The 16,885-nt window shown below is 27.3% G+C and overlaps 1 protein-coding gene across 1 annotated transcript in view; it reads left to right on the top strand.

The window, feature by feature from the left end:
* LOC100213212 (telomere-associated protein RIF1) overlaps positions 1–16,885 on the top strand; it is a 63,630-nt gene that overhangs the window by 17,370 nt on the left and 29,375 nt on the right. Inside the window, exons 8-15 of the mRNA XM_065810042.1 lie at positions 8,499–8,600; positions 8,833–8,928; positions 9,086–9,145; positions 9,258–9,342; positions 12,102–12,148; positions 12,228–12,326; positions 16,276–16,492; positions 16,688–16,792. Coding sequence (XP_065666114.1) covers positions 8,499–8,600; positions 8,833–8,928; positions 9,086–9,145; positions 9,258–9,342; positions 12,102–12,148; positions 12,228–12,326; positions 16,276–16,492; positions 16,688–16,792 — 811 coding nt within the window. The remainder of the gene's footprint in view (positions 1–8,498; positions 8,601–8,832; positions 8,929–9,085; positions 9,146–9,257; positions 9,343–12,101; positions 12,149–12,227; positions 12,327–16,275; positions 16,493–16,687; positions 16,793–16,885) is intronic.

Genomic DNA, 16,885 nt, shown 5'->3' with positions numbered 1-16,885 from the left:
ATTTGAGTATTTGAACACTTTATAATCAAATTTATTTGCGTGTTTTATTTGATATTCAAACATTTTTTTTGGAATAGTTGAATAATTTTGAAAATGAAAAGACATGTTAAGCTTTCCAGAAAAATACAATCTAAATAATAAAATAAAAATTTAATTACTTACAAATTTGATTTTTTATATCTTTCTATAATAAATAAACATTCAAAAGACGTTATACAAAAAAACTGGTAAAACTGTTTTTGAAAAACACGGTTTTTTGTTATCAGTTAAAACCACTTGGAAACCCTAATGTTAATTGTAGAAATGAAAAAAAAGAAATTTGTAGGAAAAAATTAAAGAAAATTTATGGATATAGAAAGTTTTGCCTGTAAAACTGAACATTCTTTACAAAAAAAAAATTCAATACACTAATGGAAAATTACCAGATAAAAGCAGTCAGGCAAGCCCTATTGCTCTTGACATATCAGAAGCTTTTTATAAATTCTGGCAAGCTTTTTTCATAAGCTCTTTTCATAAGATATATTTAGGAAAGTGTTCAAAATTATTAGATCATTTCTTTATAATTGCAGTATAAAAGTTGCCCTTGATGGACAACGCTCTTCTTCATTCCCAGTAACTTTTGGGGTTCCACATGGTTTCATCCTTAGTCTTATCTTTTTTCTTATCTACATATTAACAGGTTTGAACAGGACTCCTGTGTGAGATCCTGTGCTATCCCTGACCACACATTTATTATTTTAATTTTTGCATCTTTGACGACTGTTTAGATGTTTTGACAGTTAAAACATTTACAAAATCCACTGAGAAAACTAATTAGAAAGAAAATAATGATTTTAATTACATTTGAAATGAGAAATGAAAATTTGAATTAAAAACTCCAAAAACTTGATTAAAATGTAATAATCATCAGTTATTAGTTATTCCTTCATTGTATCTTTTTCCTAACCCATAATACTTTCTTCTTTTCTGTTGAATAAATATAGTTAAATTTTGAAAAACTATATTTTCAAGAATGATAGAATCTGATGCGTATTTATGAACTGTTTCTACAACTACTGAGCAGTAATTTTATTACAACGGAAAGTTTTAAAAGATAATTTATTGTTACTTCATTAACAACAAAGTGCAAACAACCCTGAGTAAATGCAACTTTGTATGATAAAATTTGTCAACTTCTGGGAGATTTTTTCATTTTAATTTGTATCTAAATTTAGTTTACAAAATTAATAGGAAAATATTTTCTAGCAAAATTAAGCAAAAGATAAATTTTAATACTTGTTTTTGTTAAAACGCAAATTTTATTCATTTTAATTCAAATTTATCCTATCAAAACTTATATTGCATAAATTTTAACATAATGTTGTACGCAAAGAATATGCTGCAAAGTTTTCTAATTATAAGTTTTTTAATATTTTTTCAATGTTAAAAATAGAAGTATATATCTAGCAAATACTAAACGTTTTTGAACTTTTCTAAAAAAATTAATTAAGAATACTTGGTTAAACAAAAACAAAAAAACAACAAAAAAATAGAATTTTGGACCCCCAAATAATACTGTGTTCTTTTGTTTATATTTTGTCAGATTAAATTTTACTACTGACCTCTCATGGAAATCATATATTTAATGTATTGTAAAGTCTGCATCTACTAAGGTTATCTTTCTTTATTGTTTTCATCATTTACTCACTCCCAGTTCTATTCTGATTCCAATCTATAAATTTCTTATATGTCCTTGTATAGAATTTTGTTATCATATTTGGCTTCGCTTTTCTAGTTCTCTTTTTCTGTTAGACAAAGTTAGAGTTAAAAAAAAAAAAATATTTTTGTTTTTTATCGTTTTTGTGTAATTTTTTTTGACTTGTATAAATTCTTAGTGTTTTTTTTTACTTATTTTTAATTTTGCTTAAATTTATTTTACTCTCTTTTAATGTTTTCAACTTTTCAAAAATATTTTTTATTTAGTTTTGTTTGAGACTCTTACGTATATTAGTTCTGTTTGAGACTCTTACATATATGAGGTTATATTAATAAAGTGCAGGTAATATTAGGTAACCAAAAAAGTTCGTGCGATTTTTGGTAATTGAATTGTTTTTAGCATTTTTTACAACACCCACATCGCACAAGGCAAGTAGCTTTGTTGCGTAATAGAACGCGTGTGTCACGCGCAGTTGCTGCATATATAGTGTAGGCTTGTAACGAGCTTACAGGAAAGGTTTTGTGTAAAGAAAGGATGGCAACCCAACCAACGATTATTCGATCTTGCTTACTTTACGAGTTCAAACTTGGAAGGAATGCAACACAAGCGGCCAAAAACATCTGCACAGCATTTGGAGAAGGTACAGTAAGTGAACGCACAGCACAGAAGTGGTTTCAGCGATTCTCTTCGGGAGATGAGTCCATCGAAGACCTGCCGCGTTCTGGACGCCCATTGTTGGTTGATGAGGATGAACTGAAGGACGCTGTCGAGTCTGACTCCAGCCAAACTTGCCAAGAACTTGCAGTGAGGTTTGCTGTGAGTGTTGAAACCATCCGCCTGCATCTGCATGCGATTGGGAAAGCGTGGAAGCTGAGTCGGTGGGTTCCGCACAAATTGTCGATCGACAACAAGAAGCAACGGCTTACGATCTGCACATCACTCTTATCACGCCACAATGTTGAGCCTTTTCTTGATCGTTTATTGACATGCGACAAAAAATGGATTGTGTACAACAATACCAAGCGTTGCTACCATTGGTTGTCCCCCGATGACCCCATCCCAAAGACACCCAAGCCCAATCTCCATGAGCGGAAGGTTTTGCTCTGCATTTGGTGGACTACAGCTGGTGTGGTGCATTACGAGCTGCTCCCAACAGGCCAAACCATTACTGGACTGGTCTACTCAGCACAGCTGCAACGAGTTCACGACCTGTTGCTTGTAAAGCAGCCTGCACTGGTGCACAGGAGAGGAGTTCTGCTTCTCCACGACAACGCGAGACCGCACACCGCTCGCGTGACTCAGGACAAGCTCCAAAGCCTTGGTTGGGAGAGTTTGCCTCATCCACCATACTCGCCAGACCTCTCCCCTACTGATTTCCATTTTTTCCTTTCCCTGGGAAATCATTTAAAAGGACAGCAGTTCCGAGACCAGGACTCGGTTGAAATGGAGTTGAAAGCTTTTATAGACTCAAAGGACCGAGAATTTTTTAGAAGTGGAATAAATAAGCTTGTTTTACGTTGGGAAAAGGTTTTAGATGCTAATGGTGACTATTTTGATGAATAAATGTACTTACTTTTGTCGTTTTGTGTGTTTTTATTATATACGGAAAAACCGCACGAACTTTTTTGGTTACCTGATATCAAAAAAAGCACATGTTTTTTTTTATTAGTAAAATGGTTAAAAAATGGTGTTTCTTTCTAATTTTGTTTATCTTCAAATTGTACATGTTTTTTTTTTAAATTTTGTTTTATTTTAATTCATCTAATCTTCGCTCCATTTGTTATGTTTTTACTGCACCCTTGTTTTTTATCATCTACCCCATATGCAAACAAGGCTACTACCACCCCTTTTAATACTACCTTGATACTATAAAAATAGATCAAAATTTTGAGGTTTTGCTATGCAGTGTCATTTTATTTTTAAGATAAAAATCTTAAATTACTTAATTTTCATTTTTTTTCTTTAATTTATGTATTTGTTTTAAATTTAAATAATTTATGAATCAAGAAAAAATTAAATGTAAAAGTTCTAATCTCAAAAAAAATATATTTCTACATAAAAAAAATAAAAAAATAAAGGTTTGAAACATTTAAATTTGAAATAAAAGTTTAAAAATGTTAAATAGTCTTTCAACTTGTATAATTTCCCTTGGAACTTTTTATAAATAAGTTGTCAAATTGTGCAATCCACTTTTATAGCGTGCTAAGTTTCTCACATAAATGTGGATTGAGCAATACACAAGTGTTAATTGATTATTGTCGCAGTAGTTTTTATCTTAAAGACAACTCTTTGTTGCTTTTTTTTTATTTGTCCAAAAAACAACTCTGTTATTATTTGATGTAAAAAAAATTCCTTTTATTATATAATTTTTTTTAACTTACTATATAACTTATAATACTGAAATTATTTGATGAAATTGTATATGGTAATATTCTAATGGTAAAGTGCTGGTAAATTTTTTTATGCCAAATTAAACATTACTTAATCTCTATGTAGTAACTCTTTTATCTAATGATTAAATTTTATGAAAAAAATATAGATAACAAATTCCATCTTAAAAAAAATCCTAAATTAAAAAAATGTTAAAATAAAAATTTTTTAAAATTATGATAACCATTTTTGGAATTAGGACTAGGGATATATAGGAATTAATTTTTTTTTTTGCTGTAAAAATAATACTTGTAAATATGTCCAAAAATTTTACTATGGCACAAAAAATCAGCTTCTTGAAATGCAACTGCTTGAAACACAGCTGTTAAGGTTTTTCATGACGAAATTGAAAACAAATTATGCTTAGTGCATAGAAATAAAAATTTTAAAAATGTATTTACTGAGCAATCCATTAAATTTACAAGTGATATGAAGCATCCTAATATAATTAGCTGAAATTAAAAAAGCTGAAAATTCATGTAACCAAAAAAAAATTTGAAAAACCATATTTGTATAAATAGCAAACTAGCTAAGCTTAAGTATTGTAGTCACAGAAATAATCAAAGATTCACAGATATATAAAGATGTACTTCTATGCCAGTAAATCTAAGATTTACCTGCATAGAAGAAAATGATGAAGAAATGATGAAATCTAGGAAAGGAAATTGAAAACATGTAATTTTTAAAAATACAGATTTTTTAAATTATTGAATGCTAAGATGGATTCAAATAATCATGGTTTTGAAAAACTATATAAAAAGTTTTTCCAAACTAGTATTTTTAGATTTAATGATAGAAATGATCCATATATAAATTATTTTAACAAAATCTAATTTAATGTAATAATGTAATCCATACAAGTATAAGGATTTTAAAAAAGAATCATGAAAACTTCTTAAATATTATTAAGTCTTTAATCTTAATTTGTGTAAGTAAAACTTGGTGCTCACCTGCTGATTTTAAATGACTCCAATCTTAAACTGGTTTTAATTCAATCATTTTACAGTTCCACTATTACGGACATGAAGTTTTTTTTTGTAAAAAATAATATTTTGTAAACATTTTAATGTGGTATGAGTATTTCTGATGCAAATAATAGGATTTAAATAATTAAACTGATCCACAAGTAATAAAAAAATCTGCTAATAAGCTGTTGCTATAAACCTCCAACTGAAAGAACTGAAGTTTTAGTAATTTTTTTGTGCAAAAGAACATTAGAAAAAACTAATCCAAAAAAGAAAAAAAACTGCTTTGATTATTACTAAAATGAAAACAATAAAATGTTTTACAACAACTTTTTTGAAATGGGATTCTTTATAAATTATTTAGTGCATCCCATCATTTCCAGATCATCAAAAATAGCAAAGATAACTATTATCTTCAAGACCGGAAGTCTAGAAATAGCAAAGATAACTCTTAACACCCTATTTCTTCTGTTTTTCTCTAAAGTTGCAGAGAGTATAATGTATGACTATATATATCTTGTTAACAATAAATTGATATATAAAAATCAATTTAAGTTTTAAAGAAACAATTTAACTGAGCATGCAATTCTTTAACTCACTTCTCATTAATTCAACATCTCTGAAACTTTTATTTTACTGGAATTGTTTATAAACCTGTTTGAGGCTTTTGACACTGTCAAGCATGAAAATTTATTTCAAAAAGCTAGTGAAAAAGATTAAACATTAAAGTTGGTTCAAAAGCTATTTAGCTAATCACAAACGATGTTTACAATGAAACTCTGTATCTTAGATATTTATGAACATAAAAAGTACAGGTTCAATACTTGGACCTTTTCGCTTTATGATCTTAATAAAATTTCAAACATTACAACCCTAATCTTTGCAGATGACACATGCTTGTTTTTATCTCATGAAAATATAAATATACTTTTCAATAACATGACAAGTAAGCTTAAAATGTGTCCAATGTCAGAACTAAATTTAAATAGAAAAGAATGAAACGATCGAATTTTTAGAATCGAATTTGAACTTTCTTTGTTAGGATAGAATCATTTACAGTCAAATTTTTTAGGATCAAATTTTTTTAATTAAATTATTAAAACTTGTTTCAGTCGAATAATATAGAACCACCACCTAGAACTGAATCTTCTAGAATCGAATCAGTTAAACAAGTAAAAAGTTTATGTATGCAATAGTATATTAAATAGTACATTAAATAAACACATTTATAAAATCTGCTGTTGGTCCTCTGCATACTGGACAGTGATTGATAAAACTACTTTGAATAGCTTCAGCACATCGCTGGCATAGGCAAAGATTCTTCATCAACAGTTTGTTCCTAAGTGTAAATATAAAACGTCTAACTAGTAGATGGTCTCCACCTGTCAAAAACAACAACAACAAACCCCTAACATGAATACAATGCAGTAAATACTTTTTGTTTATTGTTAAAAATTGTAATTAATTATCTAACCTGTTCAATTAATTCTTGAACTTCCTGATCACTTGGCATTTTCATATTGTTACAGAGGAATAATGCAGCTTCAAGAAATTTGATTGCAGTCCATTTACCACTTGCAAGCTTTTCTTCGTACCCACAAAGGCGCTCATGCTGCCTTTGATGATCTTGGCCTTTGATGATCTTTGATGATCTCTTCTAGGTTAGGAACCATTTCTTCATGCACTCTGTAGAATTTGTTCACACTCTCTGAAAGTAAGTGCAGTCTTAACACCTTCATTTGAGGACTGGATGACATTGTTGTAGATTTCACGCAAAGGTAGCTGTGTAGTTGAAGCCATGTCTCGCATTTTCTCAAGGGCTGGAAGGTGATCAAAATTTTGGGGCCTAGTTCCACAAGTGTGACCATGTATTGTCTCAAGTAAATTAGTTAACAAAACTATTTTTGCACATCCGTCACAAAGATGACAGGGCTTACACTTGAGATATATAAAACCATTGTTTTCCTTATTTTTGATGCAGCCAAAGTCCCCTGCAATATACACAAATGTTTTCCGTTTGTCACCTTCAATTTTTCTGTATTCCATTTTGCTATTTTAAATTTAAACAAAGCTTGATATATTTTCACATGCATTCGTTGGATTTTACGATGTTTACATAAAATTTTGCAACAAAAAAAGTATATTATTTTCGAAAATGATAAAAGCCTTTTTTTGAAGTATCATGTACACTTTAACCTTTAACACAAAAACCAGTTTGAAAAAATTATGCCGTCTTTGAACTGCATCACAAATGCATTAAAATTACAGTTGTAAAAAAATTTGATTGTAAAAAAACTCGATGCTAAATTAATCGGCTGTGAAAAGTAAAGAAGTTTTAAAATTACAAATTCGATTGTAAAAAAATTGATTGTACAAATTCAACTGTAAAAAATTTGATGCTAAATTATTCAGTTGTGAAAAGTAATTGTGTTTTTTTAAAGTTTTTTTAGTTTCATTAAACTTTTAATGATATTTGATCATCTCATTCTATGTTCAATAAATTCGGTTCTAGAAATTAGTTAAATCTTATTCGATTTTAAGCAGTTTTTACACAATTCGGTTCTAGAACATTTTCACAAATTCAGTTCTGGCATTGGACGCCGCCTAAAAAGTTTCTGATGGGTTCAAAATCTCTGAACATTTATAAAACTAAATGGACACTGTTTCCATTTATGCTCAAAAAAAATGATTGCCAACTCTGATACTTGATCTTTTTGATGGCAATATTATCATTAAAAAGAAAAGGTTGTAACATATTTTAGGAGCCCATCAATTGAAATCTATCTTTAAAAAAAATAACATTAATAGTACCTCCTCAAAAGTTGCTAAATTGCTTGGTATTATATATAAAGCTACAACAAACAACAGCTATCACAGTTAGACTATTCCCTAATTAATTGCTATATTGACTATGCAAATATTATATGAGGTAGCACACGCAAAACAAATCTTAAATCTTTTTATTTGCATCAGAAACATGCAGCTCACACAGTAAATTTATTTTACACATTCGTTACAATTTGTTACAAGGGGGAGAGGGGGGTCTCAATTTTGTGAAGCATTCTAAGCCACTTCTAAAAGAAATGAAAGCGTAAATATTTACTAACTAAACATATTTAAATTTGCATGTTCAAATATAAAGAAATTTTAACTCTGTGTGTTCCAAAATCTTTGTTATAAAAAGACCTAAAAACAAATATTCATACTAATAACTAACGCAATGCGCCTATTTTTGCCAAAATAAATATAAAAAATGGGTATGTAATACAGAGCAAGATAATATATACAAAACATTTTTAATACTTATTTCATCAAAAATAGAAGCATTTATATGGAATAAAATAGTTAATGATGATGATGATAATGATGATGATAATAATTAAAGATTTTTCCTCTTTCATATCTAGATACGTGACTGTTGTCTTGAACTTATTGAAACTTCAATGAGTTTACTCTTGAGCCAGCAAAGTTATTTGAATTCTTTTTTATTAGAGCAGTTAAATAATGGAGTAAGTTGGATATGTATTCTTTCATAAATATTATTTATTTTTCAGTTATTTTAAATAGTGCAATAACTAAAAAATTATTTTCAGGAGTGGTTTTAGTGGTTAGTAGGTTAAGCAATCCTAAAAATTATTTTTACTTTAAATCCAATTTATTATAATTTTTTTTTCTTTTCAAGTGCTTGTTTTTAAAGCATATTTGTATTAATTCTAATTGTAATTAACATTTTCTGTTTAGGATCTATCAGAGTCTTTGAAAGCTTCTTTTGAAAAAGGTTCTTGTCCGGTTCATGTTTTAAATACATGGGCTTGTGTGCTTCGTTTATTGGGAACTGTGAGCTTTTTACAATCTTGATTTATTGTTGTAGCAAAAGCATACCATAGCTTTATTTAAATAAAATATTTTTACTTGTGCCTTTTTTTTCTTGTTTTATTCCAGTCATGATTTTTCACCATTCTGTTAATTTTTATTTGTTCTTGGTGAATATTAGCATTTCTTTGAATTGAACCGAGTAACTGTATTAAATCCTCTGCTAAAGATTGCTGAGAAGGTAAACTTTAATAATTTATATATATAACTCTGAAAAAAAATTTTTTTTCTGTATGTTTGAGATTTTTAATTCTTTTTGGAAATGTTAAATAAATTTCTTTAATGATTTTTAGTCATTTACAGCAACCAATAGTGAGATTTGTCTTGCTTTAAACAACATGTGGAGATCATTAATGGATGTTGTGTTTCTTATTCCAGGTAAAAAAAAATAATTTAAATAAGAATTGTTTTTCAGTGAATCTAAAAAAAAGTCATTATTGATAATCTTTTAAAAATCCAAAACATCTTTGACAATATTTTAATTGATGTTTTTATATACATTTATATTATTGTTATTACTGTCATACAGGCAGAAAATGAGAAAAATTTGTAAAAAAAGTTCCATTAAAATGTTTTTTTCTTTGTTTCCCTATTGTCAACTTTTGCAACCTTTTTCAAAATAGATTACATTTGTTTATAATTTATGAAATAAAAACATTTTTTTAAATTTTTTTTTTAATGAAAAGTTAAAACAATTAGGTAAAGATTTTAATAAGATTTACTGAAAGCAAATGGTTGTTGATAATAATTACTGAAAGTAGTTAGTGAAAGCAAATAGTTATTACTGAAAGCAAATAGTTACTGAATAGCAAATAGTTAACTAAAAGCAAATTACTGAAAGCAAATTACTGAAAGCAAATGAAATCAAAAAGAAAAAATATACTCTAAGAGAAGAAATAACCTTTTTTTTATTCTTTTTTTTATTTATAACTTTTTAAAAGAAATTTCTTTAATAATATTTACCATATATTTTGTTAATAAATTTTGGGTGGTAAAACAGGTATTAATGGTTAATGATTGGGATCATATCTGACTTTATTTTAGTTGGTTTATCTAAACTATTTGGTTGTTTTAACATAATTATTTTGGGTTTTTATTGGTTTGATAAAATAATAATGCAAGCTCATTGGTTTGATAAAATAATAATGTAAGGAGCAAACCTAAAAATTGACACTAATTTCTCATATAGAAAATATTTTTAGTATTTTAAAAATTCATACTTTAATAAAGTCTATTTATTTTTATTAAGTTTAATTTTTTTACCCCCATCATATCCCTGGTAGTACTGCACTCAATTTGTTTCTCCATGCAGCGGCTTTATTATTCAAGGTTCTTGTTTTGGAGTTGAGAAAAACAGTTGAGAAAGTGTTGTAACCACAATAAAGTAACCTCATTGCCTTCTTGACCCTGTTCTTGTAGTTCAATAGCAAAAAAAAAAATTTTTTTTTCAAGTTTTGTTTAGGAATAAAAGTTGAGTATTAAATATTTAGTGAAATTTAACGAACAAAACTTAAGTTATTAGTAATTTATAGATAAATGATTCCATCTCCTATCAAACAAAATTTCATAAACATCTAAAAGACATTATCATCAAACAAACTTTCATCAAAGGACAAACACAGACTAAAAAGCACCTTAAAGCTATAACTTATCACAACAGTTGACTTACAGGACAGGGAACAACTTTTAGTGTTACATCAATCAATGTGCATTATGAAAGGTGTTAAAATTTGCAGCACAATCACTTCTAACTCAAACATGCTTTATTTGTAAAGCTAAACTTATTGAAACATATAATATTGATTGCCAGAAGACCCCAATTAATACAGACAACCTTGCATTTGGATATTTTTTGAATAACTTTTGCATATTTTACACATAATAGAATTGAAAAAATTTGAACAAATTGAATGACCATAAAACTTAATGTACTTCCACATTAATTTAATTGTTTTAACAATTATTCGACAACAATAAAATAATTCGACAACAATAAAATGTAGCTTAATTGTCGAAGTCACAAAATTGTTGTTAAATAAGAATTTTTTAATCATAAAAGTCTCTTTTGACTGTGAGATAAGGATATATATATATATAAGGATATATATATATATATATATATATATATATATATATATATATATATATATATATATATATATATATACACACACACATACATACATATATAAAAGTTCATCTGTTACTTTTTTCCTTTGTGAAATTTTTTTCCTAATTTTAGAAGTTTAAAAATTGCACTGAAATAAAGATAAAGAGCAAGTAATTATAAGAAAAGGCTTTTAAAATTAAATTAATGTAAAATTTTTAATTAAATGAACAAGTTTAATACTTTTAAAATTTTTTTTGTGTTATGTTATTCAAATTTAAATTATGTTTTTCAAATTCAAATTATAAACGAATTTTTATAATTGTTTATGAAAAAAGATTTTATTAAAGTTAGTTAAATATGCGTGTATCTATTATTTTTGCTCTAAGCCGTATTTTACATACTAAATTTTTTGCTCTAAGCCGTATTTTACATACTAAGTTAAGAATGCAGCTATAAAAGTATTGCGTATTGAAAAGTTTTTAGAATAAAAAGTTTACGTTAATAGTTTACATTTTATTTTCAAAAAGTTTTCAATGGGATATATAAAAATAAAAATTTTAATTTTTTAAAAATTATTCAAGCTTTTTAACTGATATTCTTATACTGGTCATATAAACTTATCAAGTTTATTCTTAAAATGATTGTGCCAAAATATTTGAAAAAATCTTCAATGACAAACTTTTTTACCTTTAAGACGCTCACAAAAGCGTAATAACGAATAATAAATTTTTTGCTTCTTTTGCTTTTTTTTGTTGCTTTTTTTATTATTATTGCGCAATTACAAAATACTAAAGTGATATTTCATTTTAAATGCAATAGATGTATTTTACTATTTTTTTTTTTTTTTTAAATGTGACTCAACCTAAAAACATTCAATTTTATAAAAAAGTGAATTGTATTTCTCACAGGCTTTATTTTGCCTCTGTAAACTGAACTTCACGGGTGAGGATGTAGGCGATTGCCCGCTATTTCTGCTGTATCTTTTATTTATATATATATAAAAGTTTTTAAATTTGTATTTTATTAGGTGGTTTTAGCAAGCGTATGGAAAAAATCTTTTTGCTTCCTATTCAGGTACAGCTTGTATATTTATTTATAAAGATAGTTTTTATTTTTAATGTGGTTGTAGTAATGACTAACTTTGTAATTGTAGATAAAGTATCGAAATGAAGTTGTTGCAAATGAATATTTGAAAACAAACTGGCATTTGATTTGTAACATAAATGAGACCATAAATACATTTGTTGAAAAGGTTGTTTTTAAGTTTCCTTTTATTTTATTTTTGTGTATTTTTTCTCATTTCTACTCATTTGAAATTTTTTTTAATGATAGTATTACTTTTCTTCATGTTGTGTGCAAATCTCTTGATGTTTTACGACAGTATAGTATGTGACCGGGGCTGGGCCAGGTTTGATAAAATATATCCAGGGTCGGGTTTGTGACCGGGGCTGCATAAACATTTATACATCATAAAGTATATTTTTTTCATTCAAATTCATGTTATATTTTGTATATATATATGCATTTATAAACATCGTTATGATCATCATAATCATCATGATCATCATAATCATCATTATTATCATTATCATCATCACGATCATGATTATCATCATCACGATCATGATTATCATCATCACGATCATGATTATTATCATCAACAGCACGAAAGAAGGAAGGCTAAAGCCTGACTATCATGATCATCATGATCATGATCATCATTATCATCATCATAAGGCAATAGCCTTCCTCTTTTATTCTGTTGATGATGATTATCATTATCATCATCACCATCATCATCATGCTTTAGCAATCCTCTTTTATGCTGTTTCTCTAATATAAACAATCTAATGCTTTTTTTTTTCTCAACTAAAGCTCATTCATACAATATGTAAGGCACTCTCTTCAAGTTTTCTTACTTCTACCGCTACCATTTTCTACTGAAGCTGCTACCTTTCTACATGCTGATACCTAAATTTTCTAACAATCGTTGTTCGATACGTTTTTTCTAATCTGTCTAATATTACGCCTCCTTTTCTTGTCTTGCTAGAGTCACACCACACATCCATCTGATCATCTTCTATTTTGGCAAATACTACACCATATAAATACTAAAGTTTAACAATGAAATAAAATAACAATGAAAGGATATTGTATTTATTTTGGATTTTTATTGGTTTGATAAAATAATAATGCAAGCTCATTGGTTGATAAAATAATAATGTAAGGAGCAAACCTAAAAATTGACACTAGTTTCTCATATAGAAAATATTTTTAGTATTTTAAAAATTCATACTTAAATAAAGTCTATTTATTTTTATTAAGTTTATTTTTTTTACCCCATCATATCCCTGGTAGTACTGCACTCAATTTGTTTCTCCATGCAGCGGCTTTATTATTCAATGAAATAAAATAACAATGAAAGGATATTGTATGCCAGCATCTAAATAAATAGCAAACATATATGTTTATATCCATAATATGTATGCATAAAGTGCATCTTGGAAGCTTTTATATCTTCTAGAATAAAAGTTTAGAAGCTTTAATTACTTCTCTTCAATTTTAAGTCAAGCCTCATTCTACTCCACATTTGTCACCATCTTGAGCAGTTGCTTTATTAAACAATCATTTTTTTCATATTTTTTACAAGAACATCTCCCTTAAGAACAAATGTCCTTTTATTATTGCAAAAACCCAATGCCAAAAAGTCCTATCTGATGTAAAGCTCTGTTATTCTCATTTTAATAAATCTTGTATCTTATCTCAGGTGTTAGATTCTAGAGACTTTTGGTTAGTCTTCAACAATCTCATTAACTAAAGTAAGTGTAACATTTAATCTCTAGTTCATGGGTCTGATCCTTTTACTTCTCCCCAGAATAAAGCAGACTTCTCCCCAGAATAATGCAAAGAATTCTTATTCTAATTTGACTCTTGAATATAATAGCCATACTCTTCCTGACAGTTAAGCAGACTAACCTATTGTTAAACATTGAAGTCACCCTGGCTTTCATGGCTAAAGTTAATTCTCAATTAAAGACTTCTACAATTCGTGCTCCATAAAAGTTTTCTCCAGAACTCTCAATTTTTGCTAAACTTTTAAAAAGTGCTAAATAAGTGGTTCCAATTTTTGAAAACTCTAGAAAACACTTTGACCTCTCCAACTATCCTACAGTTAGTCTTCATTCTGTTTCTTTATATAAAGGTTTTAAGGTTATTTAATTATTTCTTTCTAACTGAAGTAGTAAAGTTATTCCTGAAGGCTACACTCTTCTTTATTTCTAGTAACTTTAAGGGTACCTCAAGGTTCAATATTTGCTCCTGTATTATTTCTTATCCACAATAATGATCTTCATGAAATCTAAAGTGGCTCTATTTGCTGATGACTCAACTTTATACTCTTGTCTTGACTAAAAATCTTCACTTTTTAATTGCTTAGAACAAGCAGCCGATTTTAAATCTGATCTCTCTTCCGTAACAACCTAAGGCTTGCAGTGGCTTATGGATTTAAAAAAAACCTTATAACTCTTACCCATCTTTATGTTTTCCTTTTTTATACAACTGTTCAAGTCTTCAGTTATATGATTCCTAGTATTTTAACTTATTCACTATTTTAAAGTAACTCATAACTTAAAGTGGTTGCTTGCAATCTTGTCGGAAATAGTATTTAATAAATAGTAAATGGAAGCATAAAATTATTATATATTAAGTATTATAAATTTTTTTCTAGCCCCACTTACTATTACAATAAATTTCTTAATGTTTCTACTTTTTATTCCTTGCTGTTTACACCTATTTACCAGACAAGGTAGCGACATTTGCGCATTTTCTACTTATTTGTCAGTCGATGTAACAGCACTTCTAGCATATTCTACTTATTTTTCAGTCGATGTATGTAAACAGTAGAAAAATAAAAATTAGAAAATTCGAAATGTTTTTAAAAACATTTCAGTCAATTATTTCTGCTTTTTTTTGGTACCTGTGTATATATATATATATACACAGGTAACAATTTTGCGTAATTTCATTATTTTTTCAATGTATGAAACTAATATTGAAGTTTGATGATAAATTATATATATATTTATATATATATATATATATATATATATATATATATATATATATATATATATATATATATGTATGATATGCTTTAATAAAAAACCTAAAGGAATTTACACCGCATTCAATTGCATACACATTAAGCGATCAATAAACAAACACACACCAATGTATTGAATTCAAATGAAAATAAACACACACCAATGTATTGAATTCAAATGAAAATAAATAAATCTTAAACATTTAAACTTTTTAATAAATACATTTACACAAAGCAATGTAAATATTTATATCAATATTTACATGGATATCCTTTGTATTTAATCACCAGATGAAGTCTTCTAGGCATACTTTCAACCAACTTTGAACACCGATCTTTATTGGCTTCCAGACACCAAACTCGTCTGATTTCATCCTTCAAGGATTCTGTAGATGTACATTTGGTTCTATCAAGATTATCTTTGATGTATTTCCACAAATTTTCAATCGGATTAAGATCCAGACTATTTCCAGGCCAAGGAAGAACTTCAATTTTGATGAAGAACATCAAAGTTCAATATTAGTTTCATACATTAAAAAAATAATGCAATTACGCAAAATTGTTAAGTGGTTCTAAACTTTTTCGGTACCTGTATATATAGTATATATAGTATATATAGAATATATAGTATATATAGTATATATAGTATATATTATATATATATATATATATATATATATATATATATATATATATATATATATATATATATATATATATATATATATATATATATATATATATATGTATATATATATATAATATTACAGTATTATATATATAATATTACAGTGTATATATTATATATTTTATATATATTATATACACTGTAAGATTATATAAGTTAATAAATGCTATACTTGAATGTAATAGTTGTTATAAATTACTGGAGTACTTGAAGTAATTTATCCAATTCATATAGTTAAGGTTTATTATGGGAGTAATTTGAAGATTTGTTTAATCTTTATTTGATAAAATATTTTTTGATGGTGTACCAGTCATCATTTTTACAAATTGGTTTATCATTGTTGCAAATTCTTAGAGTATATAAAAAATTTAGTTTTAACATTAGAATAAATAATAATATTTGTTTTTTCAGTTGATTCTTCCATTGGTGTCACTATATTTATGTAATGATTCTAATGATAAACCATCTATTGAGTCTCCAACTATTGGTACTGAAAATTTTAATAAACGTCGTTCACGAAATCACACCCCATATTTATGTTCAACTTCAACAAAAATATTAGCAGCTGAGATTCTTATTCAGTTACTTATGAAACCTGAGGATCGTATCAAAACAAAATTAAAACTAGGTGGGTGTGTTACCTGATTGCTATATATATTGTCCTAAGGTGGGTGTGTTATATGATTGTTATATATATTGTCCTAAGGTGGGTGTGTTGTATGATTGCTATATATATTGTCCTAATGATGATCTCAATCATAATCATTATGATTGTGATCATTTTATGTTTTTTTATATAATGGTTTTTATTAATTTATTTTAGAAATTTTTAAAGGTCCGGCATTAGATGAATCAAACTTAGTCACCTATTTTCCAAAAATATATTCATTTGTTTTGAATGCAACTGAAAGTTACTTATCTTCAAATGGTATAGTATTTTATATGAGCCTTACATTAATTTCATTTATTTACATTATTCTGAGATTATTTTCATGGTTATAACATGACATAAAAATTTTGA

The sequence above is a fragment of the Hydra vulgaris genome, chromosome 11 (assembly GCF_038396675.1).
Source record: "Hydra vulgaris chromosome 11, alternate assembly HydraT2T_AEP".
NCBI lineage: Eukaryota > Metazoa > Cnidaria > Hydrozoa > Anthoathecata > Hydridae > Hydra > Hydra vulgaris.
Note: the sequence above shows the minus strand (reverse complement) of the source record. Positions and strands in the feature narration are given on the sequence as shown.